General features: G+C 43.5%; 1 protein-coding gene across 1 annotated transcript; it reads right to left on the bottom strand.

The window, feature by feature from the left end:
- Nucleotides 1-628: 628 nt before the first annotated feature.
- sgpp2 (sphingosine-1-phosphate phosphatase 2) lies at nucleotides 629-15,153 on the bottom strand. Its single transcript, XM_085794423.1, has 5 exons — nucleotides 14,966-15,153; nucleotides 13,944-14,100; nucleotides 5,588-5,767; nucleotides 2,662-2,751; nucleotides 629-1,189 (listed from the first exon to the last, which is right to left on the bottom strand). Exons 1-5 carry the CDS (start codon nucleotides 15,136-15,138, stop codon nucleotides 644-646), a joined length of 1,146 nt encoding a protein of 381 aa, XP_085650549.1. The 5' UTR covers nucleotides 15,139-15,153; the 3' UTR covers nucleotides 629-643.
- Nucleotides 15,154-15,443: the final 290 nt, after the last annotated feature.

Below are 15,443 nucleotides of genomic sequence, written 5' to 3'. Positions count from 1 at the left end.
GCGTGACCATAGGTAACCACGGAAACTCATCGGAGCTGTTGGCTCGGGGAGAAAGTTTTCGAGTTAGCGCCTGTTAAAACTGTCACCACTGTGTAGTGTGAGGAAGGACGGAGGCACTGATGTTGCATTCAGGTGCAGTCAGGCAGACGGCTGTTGGCAAACCAACCAGATGTCATTTTACTCGACGAGGGAAAGACGGTAAAACGTGGGTCAGGTAAACAATACGACATCACCATGACAACATATTGTCACGCCTGTATTGTTTTGCCTCATGCTGGCGGACCACTTGTTTACATAGAGGCTTGTTTATCCTGTTACATGCAGTGTCTGTTGTCTGTCTGAGGTCTGCCCGATTTCAAGTGAATGCAACATCAAGAATACGTTCCAATATGTAACCGCACCGCTAGATGGGGGTAATTCCTACATATTGTACCTTTAATAAATGAAATGAAATGGTTTATAATAACAAGTGTCCACACAAAAAACTCAAACCATTGTTGCCTGTGTCTTTTGAGTATTCAACAACTGTCCATCTATTAGCATGGACTATTACTTACCTGTGCCCTGTTATTACATCGTAATAAGGGTTACGTTATTGTTGTAGAAAATTCAGCTCATTATTGATCAGTCTGACGTTAGCAGGTCATAACAGCCCCAGTAGGATAAAGACTCTGTTGACCACTATTGAGTTAACGAGTCCAACAGCTGTGTACGTGGCGAACTTATACGGCACCTCGATCTCCCTCCGCTTCCTGGCACCCGTGTCACCTTTTGGCACCTGGTACCAGGAGTATAACACCTGCAGACTCGCCGTTTTCACTATCTGGCGAGTTCCAACCAAAGCTGTGGCGCCCAGGAGGAAGCGGACGACGCCCACCGCCAGTGTGTTGGCCGTGAGCGTGGGCAGAGGCACGGGTAACGGGCCCCGGGGCTCGAACGTCTGCCCCAGCTGCTGGTTGACCCAGTAGCCGACGGAGCAGCCGGCCCCGACGGCGAGGATGGCGGTGGTGTCCCCCCGCGTGGGGCTGTAGTGGTCCAGCTCTGGGTACGTGTGGCTGAGGAGGAGGGGCAGCGCCAACGCCGCCGCGGGGGAGACGGGACTGTGGAGCTGGAAGTGGTCGAAGGTTTCCCAGTAAGGAAAGGTGAAGAAGAGGAGGACGGCGGAGATTAAAACACCACTGATCACATCCTGGAAGAAAAATAACAATCAATATTTTACCACTAACACTTAGGCAGGACTGCACTGACAGGTTTAAATTTAATATAAGATTAGAATTAGAGTTTAAACTAGGCTTAAAGTGAGTAAATCCCAGTTTAAAATTGAACTAAACTCTGTTGTACCTCTTAAAATTCAACTTAGTTTAGTAAAGCCAAGTTTATTGATTTAAACTGAGTTTAATTGATAGGGGAAAGTGTGATTACCAGAATTAGAATTGCCTGAATAAATACATAAAAAAGGTCTATTATATAATCAATTCTCCTGTTCAGCTCCAAAAACAGTTTCCTCTCTGACTCAGTACATGGGGGAAAAAAATTCATCTTCGTAAAACTTAGTTGAGCCTCGGTTTTCTTTGATGAACTCTGTTCTGGTTGATTCATCTCAAACACTCAGCCACTCTAGAAGGTAATCCTACTCAACTGGTGGTTTAACATTAATCCTCGATCACAGTTTCAATTTAGATTTCAAAGTTTCTGTGCAACAGAATCAAATATCAGCTTGAGTTAAAGTAAGCACTTAGTAAACAAGTGGTTTTAAGTAAAATCTCTCTCTCTCTCTCCTAATTTTCAAACTAGATTGGTGCAACAGGATTTCAATTTAAACTGGGATTTAATCTGGTTTAAAAGTTAGTTTTCTTGACACAAGTCAGAAGATTAATGTCTGTCCATCATTAAATATGAGGCTAACACCAGCAGTTAGTTTAGCATTAAAGGGATAGTTCAACATTTTGGCAAATTGCCCCATTGCCATAATCCCCATTAGGAGTAGCCTAGGTTCGTTACCTTAAATTGTTTGGGCAAGCTATTTTTAGAACAGTGGAGAAGAGCCGCGAGCTGCTCAGAGCTACACTACGGAGGCTCCTGGGATTTCTGAGATAATAATGTAACGTTACGAGACGGAGTTGTTTCCGAGGTAAATTCAAAAACCGCGAGGTAAAAATTATAGCCTTCATAATTTGATTAATATATAAACAAAAACTAGGTGTAGGTGCAGTAACGCCCCAAATGTGTTGTGGCCATGCTGTTAAAACACACTCTGTGTGTTTACAATCTTCCTGTGCCATTTTTATAGGTCACACATGTTAAATAATGAGCGTGAGAGGAGCTTAGTCTGATTCAGGCTAGCAGTTTCCCCCTGTTTCCAGTCTTTATGCTAAGCTAAGCTAACCTGCTGCTGGACTTGGTTTAAAACTACATGATTTGTTTGGTATTTTCAGTGAAAGACATTTCTCCTCTGCCTCCTGTACAGATGTTAAAAGTACTTAAATAAAACTGTGACAACATGAAGCAGCTGCCACTGGATCAAAGCCTCAGTCAGACAGTTTAACCAGACGTGTGTATGAATAATGAATCCTGAGTTGAGCTTGAATGTTTTATGCTGTGGAATGTGTGTGTGTGTGTGTGTATGTGCGCGCGCATGTGTGTGTGGTTGTTGTAGCTCACCAAAACTGAGTGCATGCCGGTGTAGAGCCGGCTCAGAGACACCAGGGACGACAGCGTGACGGCGATCAGCAGACCCACCTCGAACTGGAACTGAACGACAAACACACACTTGTATCACTAAACCATCACACACACACACACAAACAAACACACACACACACATATTTATGTGACGACACTTCCTGATCAAAATGATAAAAGATCTAAATCTAGGAGAGCAGAATGCCGTCTGAAATTCCTCACATTCCTCCGAGGAGGCACAGAGGCAGTTGTCGTCCTCCATGTTTGTTTTTGTTTTGTTTTGTTTTTTTAAACCTCTTCCTCTCTCAGTTTGTGATCAACTCCTCCATTTGTCAATCTCCTCGGCGTTGACGTGCAGCTCCTCTCTCCGTCTTTTGTGGTCGACGGCGCTCTGCCCGTCATCCAGTCACTCCTCGCTCCTTTCTTCCTCTACTGTCTCCGTCCTCCCCTCCTTTACCTACGGCGGCAGGTTTTGTTCCCCCCTCCATTTCAATAACAGTGAGAAGAGAGGCCTTGTGTATTCATTCACCTCCTCCTCCTCCTCCTGTGCCCCCCCCTCCCTCTCTCTCTCTCTCTTTTCCTGTCTTTTGCAGCTGGAAGCCTATTCACTGGTAGTTCATGAAGAGAGGTTTTTCTTTTTTTTTTATGAATGGCCACAAAGGATGCCGGGGGACAGGAGGGGGTCACTCTGTGATTGACTGTCATGACCTCTGACCTGCTCTGGGAACAGGGCGAGCTGCCCCGAGGCCTTGTGGGCCATTCAGGAGCCTCTGCAACAGCCCGCTACTCATTTATAGCCATGCATGATGCTCTGTTCTTTCAGGAGAGGAGAGGACAAGGGAGGAGGGTTTGGGGTGGTGGTAGGGGGGCACCCTGGAGGAATTTCAGGCCACAGTTAAGCACTCTACTGTACACGGGTGATTTCTCTGACCTTGAGAAACGGCGGTTTAAGAAAACGCGCGAAAGAGATTGAGATAGAGAGAGAGGGAGGGAGGGACCCGATCTGACCACAAATCAGTCCGACAGCTGCGGAGGCCGTAAACTAGTGAAAGAGTTCTTCATTAAAACTCACAGCTCGATCAGGAGGACGGCCGTTGATTGAGCCACTGAGTGTTTTATTGACTTGGCAGTGGAGTGGGAAGAGGAGGAGGAGGAGGAGGAGGAGGAGGAGGAGGAGGAGGAGAAGCGGGGAGCAAAGTGGGGGGGGGTCAGTCAGTCAGAGACGTGGACTGACAGTCATTGACTCAGTCGAGTCCATCAGGAGACCAAACAGCAGCTCGACGGGTGTGGCTGATGGTGACTGATGGTGACTGCTGGCCCCGCCCCTCCCTGCCCATTGTCCAACAGACTCACTGATGGACAGCGGGGCCACTCCCTTCAGCTGCTGGCGGCGGCGGTGGCAGCGGCCCCTCTGCCCCCCCCTCTCCTCCAGTACTTCCACAGACTTCACCTCATTCAACACAGTGAGGGCGACTAGTCCGTCACTTGTTAATCTTAAAGGAATCCATAATATTCGCAGCTATAATGAGATACCGTCCTCGAGCTGGGGATCATCACAGTTCGTTCGACGCCCACTTAGCCCTCCGTTTCCCGGCTCTAATGAGGTGGAAGTAGATCATTTGCACTCGTTTATGGAGGTAATATCGTTCTTCATAGTGCTGAGCAGTGAGTCTAGTGCAGTTTCAGTTAAGAACTATACCAATCAAGAAATGGCTCCACTTTAATTACCATCATCGCCACCTCTACAGATCAAACTGAAACTGGAGCTTGTTGAAGTTACTACATGTCTGATCTGATTGTTATTTCCGCGTAAAATTATAATAGTTATCACATTATTTTATTTCACAGGTGAGTCACAGGAGACATAATGTATTTATTAGATTTTTACAAGTAGGAGAAAAAACAACTTATCATGTAGCCTAACTAATGTATATTTTAGAGGAAGTCTGCAGTCATGCCAACACCTCTATATTATGAATCTATATTATAGGCGCTGTGGAGCTTAGCTTTGCACTAAGTGCTGATGTCAGCTGAAAAGGATCATTTGCAGTTATTTATGGAGGTAATATTGTTGAAACGGATCAAGAAATGATTCTACTCTAATTATTATCACCACCTCCTATGCAGTGAAATGTCTCATTATTGCAGAGTTAATATAATCACAGTATTTTATTTCCCTAATCAGTCACACCAGAGATAACGTATTCAGATCTTAAATCTTAGAGAAAATATAACTTACCATGTAAATAATGTACCTACAGACATGCTAGCACCTTTGAAAAGCTATAGTATGTTATAAGAATTGCACAGTTTTGAGCTAAGTGCTAATATCAGCTGATAAATGCTACTAATATAATAATATTTAGAAGGTAGAATGTTGACATAATAATAATAGTATGTGTTAGCATGCTAATTAGCAGAAAATCCACAGTAAAACAAAAGTATTGAAAGTTGGATTGAAGTAAGGAGACATTTTGATCAGACGACTGACAACATAAAAGGTCAATGTCAACATGAATGATCTTTCTCTATAATCTATCCAAGAGCATATATGTCAAAATCATGGTTGAGATGAACTGAAGCATTATTGCCATGCCAGAAAAAAACAAAAGCCCCCCAAAATATATATAATGTGGAAAGGTTTTTTTTAAAATATGTTTTTCGTGTTATAAATGTCAAAAGATTCTTCTTTTTCTTACATTGTTATAACATGATGAGTTTGTGTTGTCATAAAAACACAAAAACATACTGCAACAAGAATAAACTTTTCACAATACAACATGATGCAGGTTTTTTATTTTTATCCGACATGGCAGCGACGTGGCTCCGTAGAGAGCAGCAGAATGAAACTCTGTTGGATTCGTTCTTTGTGTGATGAGGTGTGACAGCTGTCAGAGGAGCTCACCTGTATCCTCGAGGGGGCGCTGAGCAGAAAGGTGAAGGAGATGGCGGTGGCGGCCATGGCGTGGGTGGAGGGCAGCCCGTACTCGGCGGCGACGCGCGTCTCCAACTTGACCACGGGCGGCGAGAGAGGACGAGGCAGCTTCAGCACGTCCTTCATCACCTGGCCGATGTACATCACCACCTCAAGGAGGAGATAAGGACACGTCTCTAAGAAGGAGGTTCCCATTACAGTATATATCTTATTTATTCCATTATTTTTTATTTTCTATACGTTTTCATGGACATTTACATGAATTTACTTAACCTTTGTCTTGTGTCAGCTTTCTGCTACCATTTATGTAGTCTTAAATCAGCTGTAAAACACACTAAAAGAGTTATGAATCATCCCATTTGTTTCTCATCTCTTGGTTACGTTGTCAGGCTTCTTTATCCATGAAAAAGGTTGGTTTTGCACTTATGATTTCAGTTTTAACTCTCATTATTGTTCTCATTGTTCTAACGGGGTGAAAATTGACCCTAACACCACAAATGTCATAATTTTAACCAGAGCATTTTAGAATTTTGTGAAAAAAAAAAATTGGTTTTATTTTGTTTAAATAGAGGTTCTTGACAAAGTCAAAAAGCCTTGATGCTATAAACAAATCTATGTGGTACTTTTATGCATTTAAAACCTGAAAACGGGTCACTGGTGACCCGAACACAAGAGAAAGGTTAAAAGGAAACCAATTTATGCTTAAAAGAGACTTTTTTTTCCTTCCCTATGTATTTCACCCCTCTTTGTTTTGTTTTTTCTTCCTTTTCCTCTTTCCTTCTAAGTATGGTTCTTAATTATTTTTACGATTTTTATACTGTCTATTCACATTTTTTCTATTTCTATTTATTTATTTATTTTCTCAGTGGCTGTATGAATATGTACATGTTTGGTTGTTTGGACAAAAAATCTAAAATTATCTTCCTGCGCAGTGATGTCTTATACATGCTTTGTCAATAATAAAAAGACCATTGAAAGAAAGAAAAGGAGACATTCAAGTTTCCTCCCAGTGCAGGTGAACCTTATTCAACAGCGCAATTACAGTTAAACACCAGAGAAGACGACAACAGGAAAGTGCTGCAGTGAGCTGGCAACAGAAGCAGAAATTAGAGCTGGAGGAAGATGATGATAAAATAATGAGAGTGAGGAGGAAGTAAAATCCTGATTAGGCTACGCTCTAAAACCAACCCCACTCTCTCATGAATAAGTAATCACCTCCCGACTCTAAAGGAAAAAAAAAGTGAGGAGGATGAAACTGTACAAAGGATGGGGATGGAGACCCACCCACCCACCTTGGGATAAAGTGCAGATGCTGCAGTCGTTACGGTAACAAAATCTATTGTAAGAAACTGGGAAAGGAAGAAGACGGCAGGGTTTTAGCTGACACAGTGTCTTCAGCTGGAGGAGAGGTGGCGAGGCGAGGGGAGGGGAGGGAAGGGGAGTGAGATGGAGAGCTTCTGACACAATGACACAGTCAGTGCAAGGTGTGTGTAGGTAGTGGTGTGTGTCTCATAACTGTGTGTGTGTGAGAGGAGAGAGTGTGTCCTGCCAAATTGTGCAGCCTATTCTCTTTCATGAGCTCCCCAGCGGCCCTCGGAGGGGCAGCCTGCTCCAGCGCCAGGTTTATTTAAAGCTCTGCCTTGTATATTTAATGAATGGCTGTCTTAGCGAGGAGCTAGGGAAGGCAGCGCACACGGAGGGAGCGCGACACTAATGTGTGTGTTTAAGCTGGAGAATAGAGAGGTTGTTATTACCATCTCTATACTGACACTGTAATCAGAAGATGTTTGTTACCATGGCAAATGAGATATAAAAGTAGTACGTCGTCTAACTGACCTGCGCAGCTGCCAAGTGCTGCAAACTTTTAAGAAACAGCGTAAAGAGGAGGGAGCCAGAGATGGAAATTGAGATGCACAAACAAAACGGCCCCAAAAAAAAATCAATTTTAAATTCATATGGATGATTTCCCTCCAGAGTGGAAGCAGAGATTTGGACGAGAAAATGGGAAGTGACAGTGATTTTCTCCCATTCAGTCACAAGAGCATTACTGTAATAAAAAAGGGTGAAATTCATAGGTCATCTCAGAGGTGGTTGGTGGAATTGAAAAGATATAAACTTTATGCTTTACAAATCCATTTCTCAACAGTCTGGCTCTCTGTGTGTGCAGGGTTATTATTATCAAGTTGAAAAGGGGACCTTCACCTTTCTATTGAGTTAGCGTTCAGATTTCCCTCAAGGAAATAGATATTTCACTTCAGATATTTCACTGTTTGCTAACCGAGAATTTCAATACCACACTCATATCTGTGCTAAGTGCAGCGCTAGAGTCAGAGCATGTTTAGCTGAGGCTTGCAAAAAGACAAGAAAACAAAAAGGGACCAGGGGGACGCTACTAGCTAATAGCATTATGTCTACTTTATTGTTTTTCTGTACACAAACAAAAATACCAGTTTGGCAAAGCTGTGATTTTTCACTTTGCTAATTAGTGCAAAACCAAAAACTGGGATGATGAGTTTACTATAAATAGAAATGTTTTAAAGGAGAATTCCAGCCATTCCTGACCCCTAAATCGTTTTCCTGATGGTTACCCAGTGTTGGGGGGAGCAAAACACGCAACTAAAAAAAAAGGTTAGCTCCCATGTTGGCATGTTTAGGATTCTGCTGTATGATTGTCAACATACTTTTGGCCACTATAGGTTGAAATATGAGCAGAAATAAGGGCGATAAAGAGACAAACCACTCTTACTATAATAATTTTTTGTTGTTCTTTTCCTAAAGCTAAATCTTTATTTTCGTTCTCTCCTTGTCCTCTGGTTATGGCCTAATGTAGCCTACTAAATGTTATTATCCCGACATTAGCGTCTACCTACATTGTGCGCACACACACAGACACACAAACGTGCCCAGACACAATAATCTGCACCATGAAGTGGACAAAAAACAAAGGACAGACAATGGTAAACCCATTTAGCATGTCTGATCCCATTCATTCACCATGACTGTGCTTTCATACAACAAGCTGTACAGTGTGTTCATCATCCACTGTGACCGCCCCGCCTTCACACAATGAATCTGCCTACCAGCTTGAATGATATGATGCTACACACTCCCCCACCACAGACACAGACACAGACACACACACCATCCATCCATCCCTACCCCTGCATGCCCCGTCAACACAAACATCATATTCAACTGCCTCCAGTAACCACTGTTTCATTGGTGCCTTTGTACGAACCATCAAAGGACTGACCCAGGGACAGTCTGGTCACATTAAGGGAAGAGTTAAAGACAGGTCAAGACACACACACACACACACACACACAGATAGTAGCACTCGGAGTGTGCGTGTTTTCTCATGAATGAGTGTATTGATCGAGGCGAGGGGCAGCTTTGGACCTTGATCTGTCAACATGTGGATCAGACTGAGTGAAGTGTGTGCAGCTCTGTGTGTGTGTGTGTGTGTGTGTGTGGCTTTGGCACAGGTCACTGTTTGAATGAAGGAGAAAACACACAAGATGTTTGTTTTGTTCTACAGTGACATGATTAATAGCTGCTTTGGTTTCTGGGTCATATCTTGGCTGAGTGTCCCTGCAGCCCAGTGACCACCAACTACCACACTGTGAAATGAGGAAAGCTGCTTTCTAACACTGATCCTCTGATGTAGGCTACAGTGATGTAAAAAAAATAAAAATAAAATCTATTCACACAAAATTACCATACCTGAGAAGAGTACATTTTAGTACAATAAAGATTTTAACAGTAAAAGCCATAAGAAGTTTCACTTTAGAAACCGGAGAACTCCTTAGCAGCAAATAACAAAGCTTGATTTGATCAATTGGTATTTTGGGAGCAGTGCTGCTACGTTTGTTCTTAAACCGTGAAGTGTTTTCTGCAGATAGGTAGGAGTACCGCTGTAACACGACCGCAGAGCCAATATGCCAAATCCCCACAGCATGGTTACAGCAAATTATAGAGACAGCCTTAATGAGGCAGCAGAATCTGTTGTTCTTCTGGGTCCACTTTTGAAAGCTGAGCTCAGACTATGCTGACCTGCTCGCTGAGTTACAATGCTCTGGTGTTTCTTTTATAAACTTGTATCTTTACCCAGAATGCTGCTGTTTTGCACAGTTTGCTTTTGCTGCTGAACCTCTTTAATGTTTCTTCATCTAGTAAATGGAAAAACAGCTCACTGTAAATATTAGAGTATACTGTATATAATGTATTCTGTCAACGATTAAAGGGATTCATCCTCTGGGGAACATGACTGTATCGAGTTTCATGACAAACAGTCCAACAGGTAAAGACATTTCAGTCAAAAACAAAAAAAATGTTAATCTTCTGGTGGTGCTACAGATAAAGTGAGGGAATCAGCAAAGTCACCCATATTCATCCAATGGGTGACATGAATATCAATACCAACTCAAATGGAAAAAGGGACCTCAAATGGAAAACAGTCCAATCAATGTAGAGATATTTCACTAAAAAAACTATTAATTTGCTTCTTATGCTACAGGTAAAGTTACTTGGATTCATCCTCTGGGGAGCATTACTGTCAGTACCAAATCTCATAGCAAGTCATTAGATAAATATTGAGACATTTTACTCACTTTAAAACTAAAAATATCAATCTGCTAATTGTGCTACAAGTAAATTTAGAGTCATCCTCTGGGGAACATGAATGTCAGTATCAAATTCCATGGCAAACCATCTGATAGATGTTGAGACATTTTTGCCAAACACTTGAAATTACAGTATATCTTCTAATTGTCCTGCTAGTAAAGTCAGAGCATCAGTAGTAAGTTATTTGGATGAATCCTCTGGGGAACTTGAATGTCAGTATCAAATTCTGTAGCAATAGACCAAAACCAATAGATGTTGAGACATTTCCCTACAAATCTAAAGATATTGATAAACGTAGTAAGTAAGTAAAGTGAGGGGAGATCAGCAAAGTCACTACAATTTATCCTCTGGGGAACATGAATGTCTGTATCAAATTAGTGGTAAAGTTTAAAAATAAAAAATATCAGCAAAGTCTCCTCTGGGGAGCGCAAATGTCTGTATCAAAGTCAGTGATGAACTATCCAATAGATTTTGAGACATTTTACTCGAAAACTAAACCAAACTAAAAACAAAAAAATATGAGCTGGTAAAACGAGGGGATCAGTAAAGTCATCCTCTGGAGAACATGACTGTGACATGACTTCAGTGAGCAGCAAAGTAATGGACAAACTGAGCTGCATGTTTAGAGCCACCAGACAAAAGTATGTTGATGTTTTTATGTAGATATTTTTTTTATATATAGCAGGTCTTAATTTGTTGAAAATTAGACATTTTTTAGTTATTTGTATCTTCAATCAGTGTTTGAAGTTAAAGTAGTAAAAAGAAAAAGTGGTTATTATGCCGGTAGAAACTCCAGTGATCACAGTTTCCTTGTGATGGTGACAGGACGGTGATAGACTCAAAGAATAGACGTCCTTTTATCCCTACAACTTTCTGATGTCCGCCCGGCCTTCATCGCTGATGGCTGCTCCAGCCCCGATGGAGGCTGTGCAGCAGAAAAAAGTTTTGTCCTCTGTGGATAAAGTGACTTTTTGTCATTGACTGTGACCCTCGCTCTGTATCGTCACTCCTGCATACAAATGAAGACAACATTATAGCAGCAGACGCCCTACATGCCTCCCTCTAAACCTGACTTCACAGCTTCAGAGTGTGCCCTTTGTGTCATTATGTAAAAGTACAACAACTTGAGGATTTTTTGATATTCCAAACAGCAGTAGGCGTTGGATTTGCATAATACAACGCTATAGTAATAATAATAATACCATACAACACTGCTATGTAATTCATGACCATATGGTTAATGACAGTCATTGTTTTCTAAGTCAACCAAAGTCACCCTGCAATAAAGACAACACAGAGTAGTAGAGGACACAAAGGGGGGAATGTGTGCGTGTGCATGTGTCGTTCACAGGCCTGTAATGTGTTTGCTCGTGCACCCAAGTCTAAATTTGCATGGATGCACTTGAGAGAGAGAGAGTGACAGAGGGAAGAAGAGAGAGTGAGTGCTCAGTGCCTCTGTGAACCTTAGATAACTCCTGCAGCACAATGGCAGGGTGCTGTTAGAAGTTGGGAGTGCGGGGTGACGCGCCCCGAGGGCTGACAGACCAAATGGTCGGTCCAGAGAGGAGAGAAAGCTCCGAGCGCTGATGATGAGGCCAATAAAACACTCTGCCGCTGCTGGAGCAGGGGCGGGGAGAGGGAGGAGGGGGGCTGGGGGCAGAGTAAAGCTGGTAATGTCTAACTAGAGGGAGGGCAACGAGTGTGTTTAGCGGGGCGAGGTGGTGGTGGAGTGCGAGCATGTGTGTTGCTGTTTATGTGTGTTTGACAGGAGTTCACGCGGGGGGGCCAGAAGAATGGGATCTCTTTCCCTGTGGGGGTGGGTGTGGTGGGGTGGGGTGGTGGGCGGGCAAATGAGGGGGTTCAGACACAGGGCACCCACCACCACCAAGCGCTCGGGGCAGGGACACAAAGGGCACAACAACACACACACTCTGCAGGAGTGAGGGTGTATGGCTGTCTGTGTCTGTCTCCGTCTCTGTCTCCACAAGTGTCACATATTCTGCTCCCGGGAGCTCATCCGACGTGTTACGGGAGGAGGGGGGGGGGTCTCATGTCGTAATGTGTCGGGATGAACATCTAAAAGGGGAGATGCTGGTCGTCGTCTCATGTGTGGCGTCAAAAAAACCAACGTCAGGGGAGTTGGGGCGGGGGGTGGGGGGTCAGGCTGGCCCTAGAGTGGCCCCTGTAAGCCTGGGGATACGAGGGGCATGGTGGTGTCAGAGACAGGCCAGCGGGGGGAGGAGGGGAGGGGGTGAGGTGGGGGGGATGAAAGGGAGGTTGAAAGGCAGAAAAGAAGAGAGGTGGCATTGTGACGAAAACACACACACACACTGTAGGAGCCATAATTTATAGATGTAGAAATAGATTGAGATTTCGATTGAATTTCATTATTTCATAGTTTGTATATTTGATCTATGTCAGTGATTTTCAACCTTGGGGTCGGGCCCCCACGTGGGGTCGCCTGGAATTCAAATGGGGTCGCCTGAAATGTCTAGTAATTGAGTTTTAAAAAATTACAGATATATATATATATATATATTTTAACTAATTACAGTATTATTCATTTTAACACATTCTTAAAGGGATAGTTCACCCAAAATTCAAATTGCATTATCTACTCACCCTCATGTCAACTAAGGGCTGGGAGAAGTTTCAGAGTTATCCGTGGCTTCTCTGAGTTACAGGGGGTCTCGGCGTAGCAGTGCATGTCCATATGGTTGCAAATGGATACCAATTGTCTTCGTAACAAAAAGACACACCAAAAAACATCCAAATACCTCCATGCTGCTCGTATGTAATGTCCGTCTTGTATTGAAGCCCCGAAATGCGAAATTGTTCTGAAAAAAATTAAATAAGTCTATATTTCAAGCTTGTTTGTAGCGGAAGCTCCTCTTCCTGGTCCGTCCAAATTGCGTGAGATTTGGACGGACGAAGAAAAGTGGTATCCATTTGCAACCGTTATATGGACATGCACTGCTACGCCGAGACCCCCTGTAACTCAGAGAAGGCACGGAGGACTATGAAACTTCTCCCAGCCCTTAGTTGACATGAGTGCAATCCTATCATTTTAAACAACTGTATTTATACTTTCACTGTCTCAAATATAAATCGAGTTCAAATAAAATGCAGCATACACAAATATCTGAGCTGGTGCATCTTGATTGATGACCGACGTGATCGCGGGGTCGCCAGAAATTTCTGATGTCAAAATGGGGTCACGAGCCAAAAAAAGGTTGGGAACCACTGATCTATGTGTTGTATATCTATAGTGTAGAATTTGAGGGAGATTACGTCATAGACGGCCTCAGTTTGGACGTGAGAGCGGTGATAGGGAGCACATAGTTTTTGTACGGAGTGAAGGAGTGATGGATGTAAATGGTTTTTTCCTTAAGTAAACTTTTGTTTTTGAAACGGATACATACGGTGGCCCTGGGGTGCAAATCACAACAGCAAATCATAAAACACAATGACAAATGACTAATTACTACTATTACTATTACTACTTGTGTTTTCTCTTTTGTTGTTGTGTTTTCTGATTTGCTGTTGTGATTTGCACCTCAGGGCCATCGTAGCTACATCTCGTCATTCATTCTTGTACGAAACCCTCCCTTTCATCCTCTCACGTGGCTTTGACACCACGAAGGAAAGCCACAACACACACACACACATCAATACACACACACAGATCGTCTCTGCATCTTACGGTCCACATGTTGATGAGGCGGCGGCACAGGAACGGGTCCAGGTTCCAGTGGATGCAGGGCAGACAGGTGATGTAGGAGGCTTCGTGACCCAAACCCGACGAGAACAGGAAGAGGAAGTGCAGCAGCCAGTTCCTCACCTCGTACGGCGGCCGGATGCTCGTGCCCTGCACAAGATAAACACCTGTCACTGAACGATGACACCGCCAGACGCTTCTGACACGGCTCCTGGAACCAAACCAGACTGAGATTAGAGATGATTACGTGTGGCCTCAATTTGAACTCACCTCACGCCTTTTTGATTTTTGCAATACTTTACATTAGATTTAATGAGCTGGAAGCATCGAGACAAGTGCTATCGTCTTCTGACTCCACTTTAAGGAGCACTGAGCTGAGGCCGCTCGATGCTGCTGCACTTCAATAAAGTTAGTCCACTCACAAGAGACAAGAGGCAGACTGATTTAATCTCAAATTTAATTTCAAGATTAAAGCCTCTGCAGCAGAGACACAGATATCCTGTCTGTTATTCTCTGATATAGGTCACAGCTTCAAAACAAAACCCCACTACACTATACATCCCCCACAATGCAGCTGGTCTGCAGCTCCTGACCTTCACTGATCACATCTATAGGCCTTCCACTGATAATATCACAAACTAAAAAGTTACTCAACTGCATTTTTGCTTTTACAGCCCAAAAATAAATTGTTTGTCAATGACAAGAAGGACTCAAAAATGTCAACATCCCCCACCTACACACACATGCACATGCAGAGGGCTGGTCTCTGACTTACACACCTGGACAAACGGGAAAAGCCAGTCACACTTTGCTGTGCAGACGCCAAATAAAACGATAAAGGTTTTAGTTTAAGTCAATTGATTTACAGCAGCTCTGTGTGTTTAACCCTTACTACATATGTCTCTATATGTTTAATACCAGTACCTTACAGTAAAAGCAAAATAGAGGTCCAATAGAAAAACATTGCACGTGCTCCCTCTGAATTCATGTCTCAGGCTTCAGTGAGCCATGCACTTACACATCCGTTCTCCGTGTATTCATATTTGGAGTTCTTGTCCTGGTGGTCCCATCGTCCCCTCAGCTGCCCACGTGGTTTGACTTCCACCAGGAACAGTCCGCATCGTCTCTGGAACCGGGCTACGAGCTCCGGGTCGTGGAGGTAAACCAGAAAGTCCAGCATGTCCGGCGCGAACACACACACAGACAGACAGACAGACAGACAGACAGACAGACAGACAAACAGACGGTGTAGTAGTGTGTAGGTGAGGTCACATCTGCCCTACACAGACAGGGCGAATCCCGGGAGGGGCAGCGTACAGGTGCTCTATACAGGTGCAGCACGGGGCGGGGCTAGACGCTCGAAGAGAGAGATGACGTCACGTAGGGCTTTGTCCGACCCTTATTCTTGTGGTGTTACAGTTTTGTTTTTACAATCGCTTTGACACTTTTTCAAAACTCTTCACACAGTTAGCACAACATCGGCCT

The sequence above is a fragment of the Trachurus japonicus genome, chromosome 13, assembly GCF_045865225.1.
Source record: "Trachurus japonicus isolate A0001 chromosome 13, Traja_1.0".
Classification (NCBI taxonomy): domain Eukaryota; kingdom Metazoa; phylum Chordata; class Actinopteri; order Carangiformes; family Carangidae; genus Trachurus; species Trachurus japonicus.
Note: the sequence above shows the minus strand (reverse complement) of the source record. Positions and strands in the feature narration are given on the sequence as shown.

Coding starts and splice junctions, on each gene's coding strand:
- sgpp2 (XM_085794423.1), bottom strand. CDS start 15,138: ATGCTGGACTTTCTGGTTTACCTCCACGACCCGGAGCTCGTAGCCCGG. Junction 5,768..13,943: donor GCCTCATCAACATGTGGACC/GTAAGATGCAGA, acceptor CTCCTCCTTGAG/GTGGTGATGTACATCGGCCA. Junction 1,190..2,661: donor CCGGCATGCACTCAGTTTTG/GTGAGCTACAAC, acceptor TTTTTCTTCCAG/GATGTGATCAGTGGTGTTTT.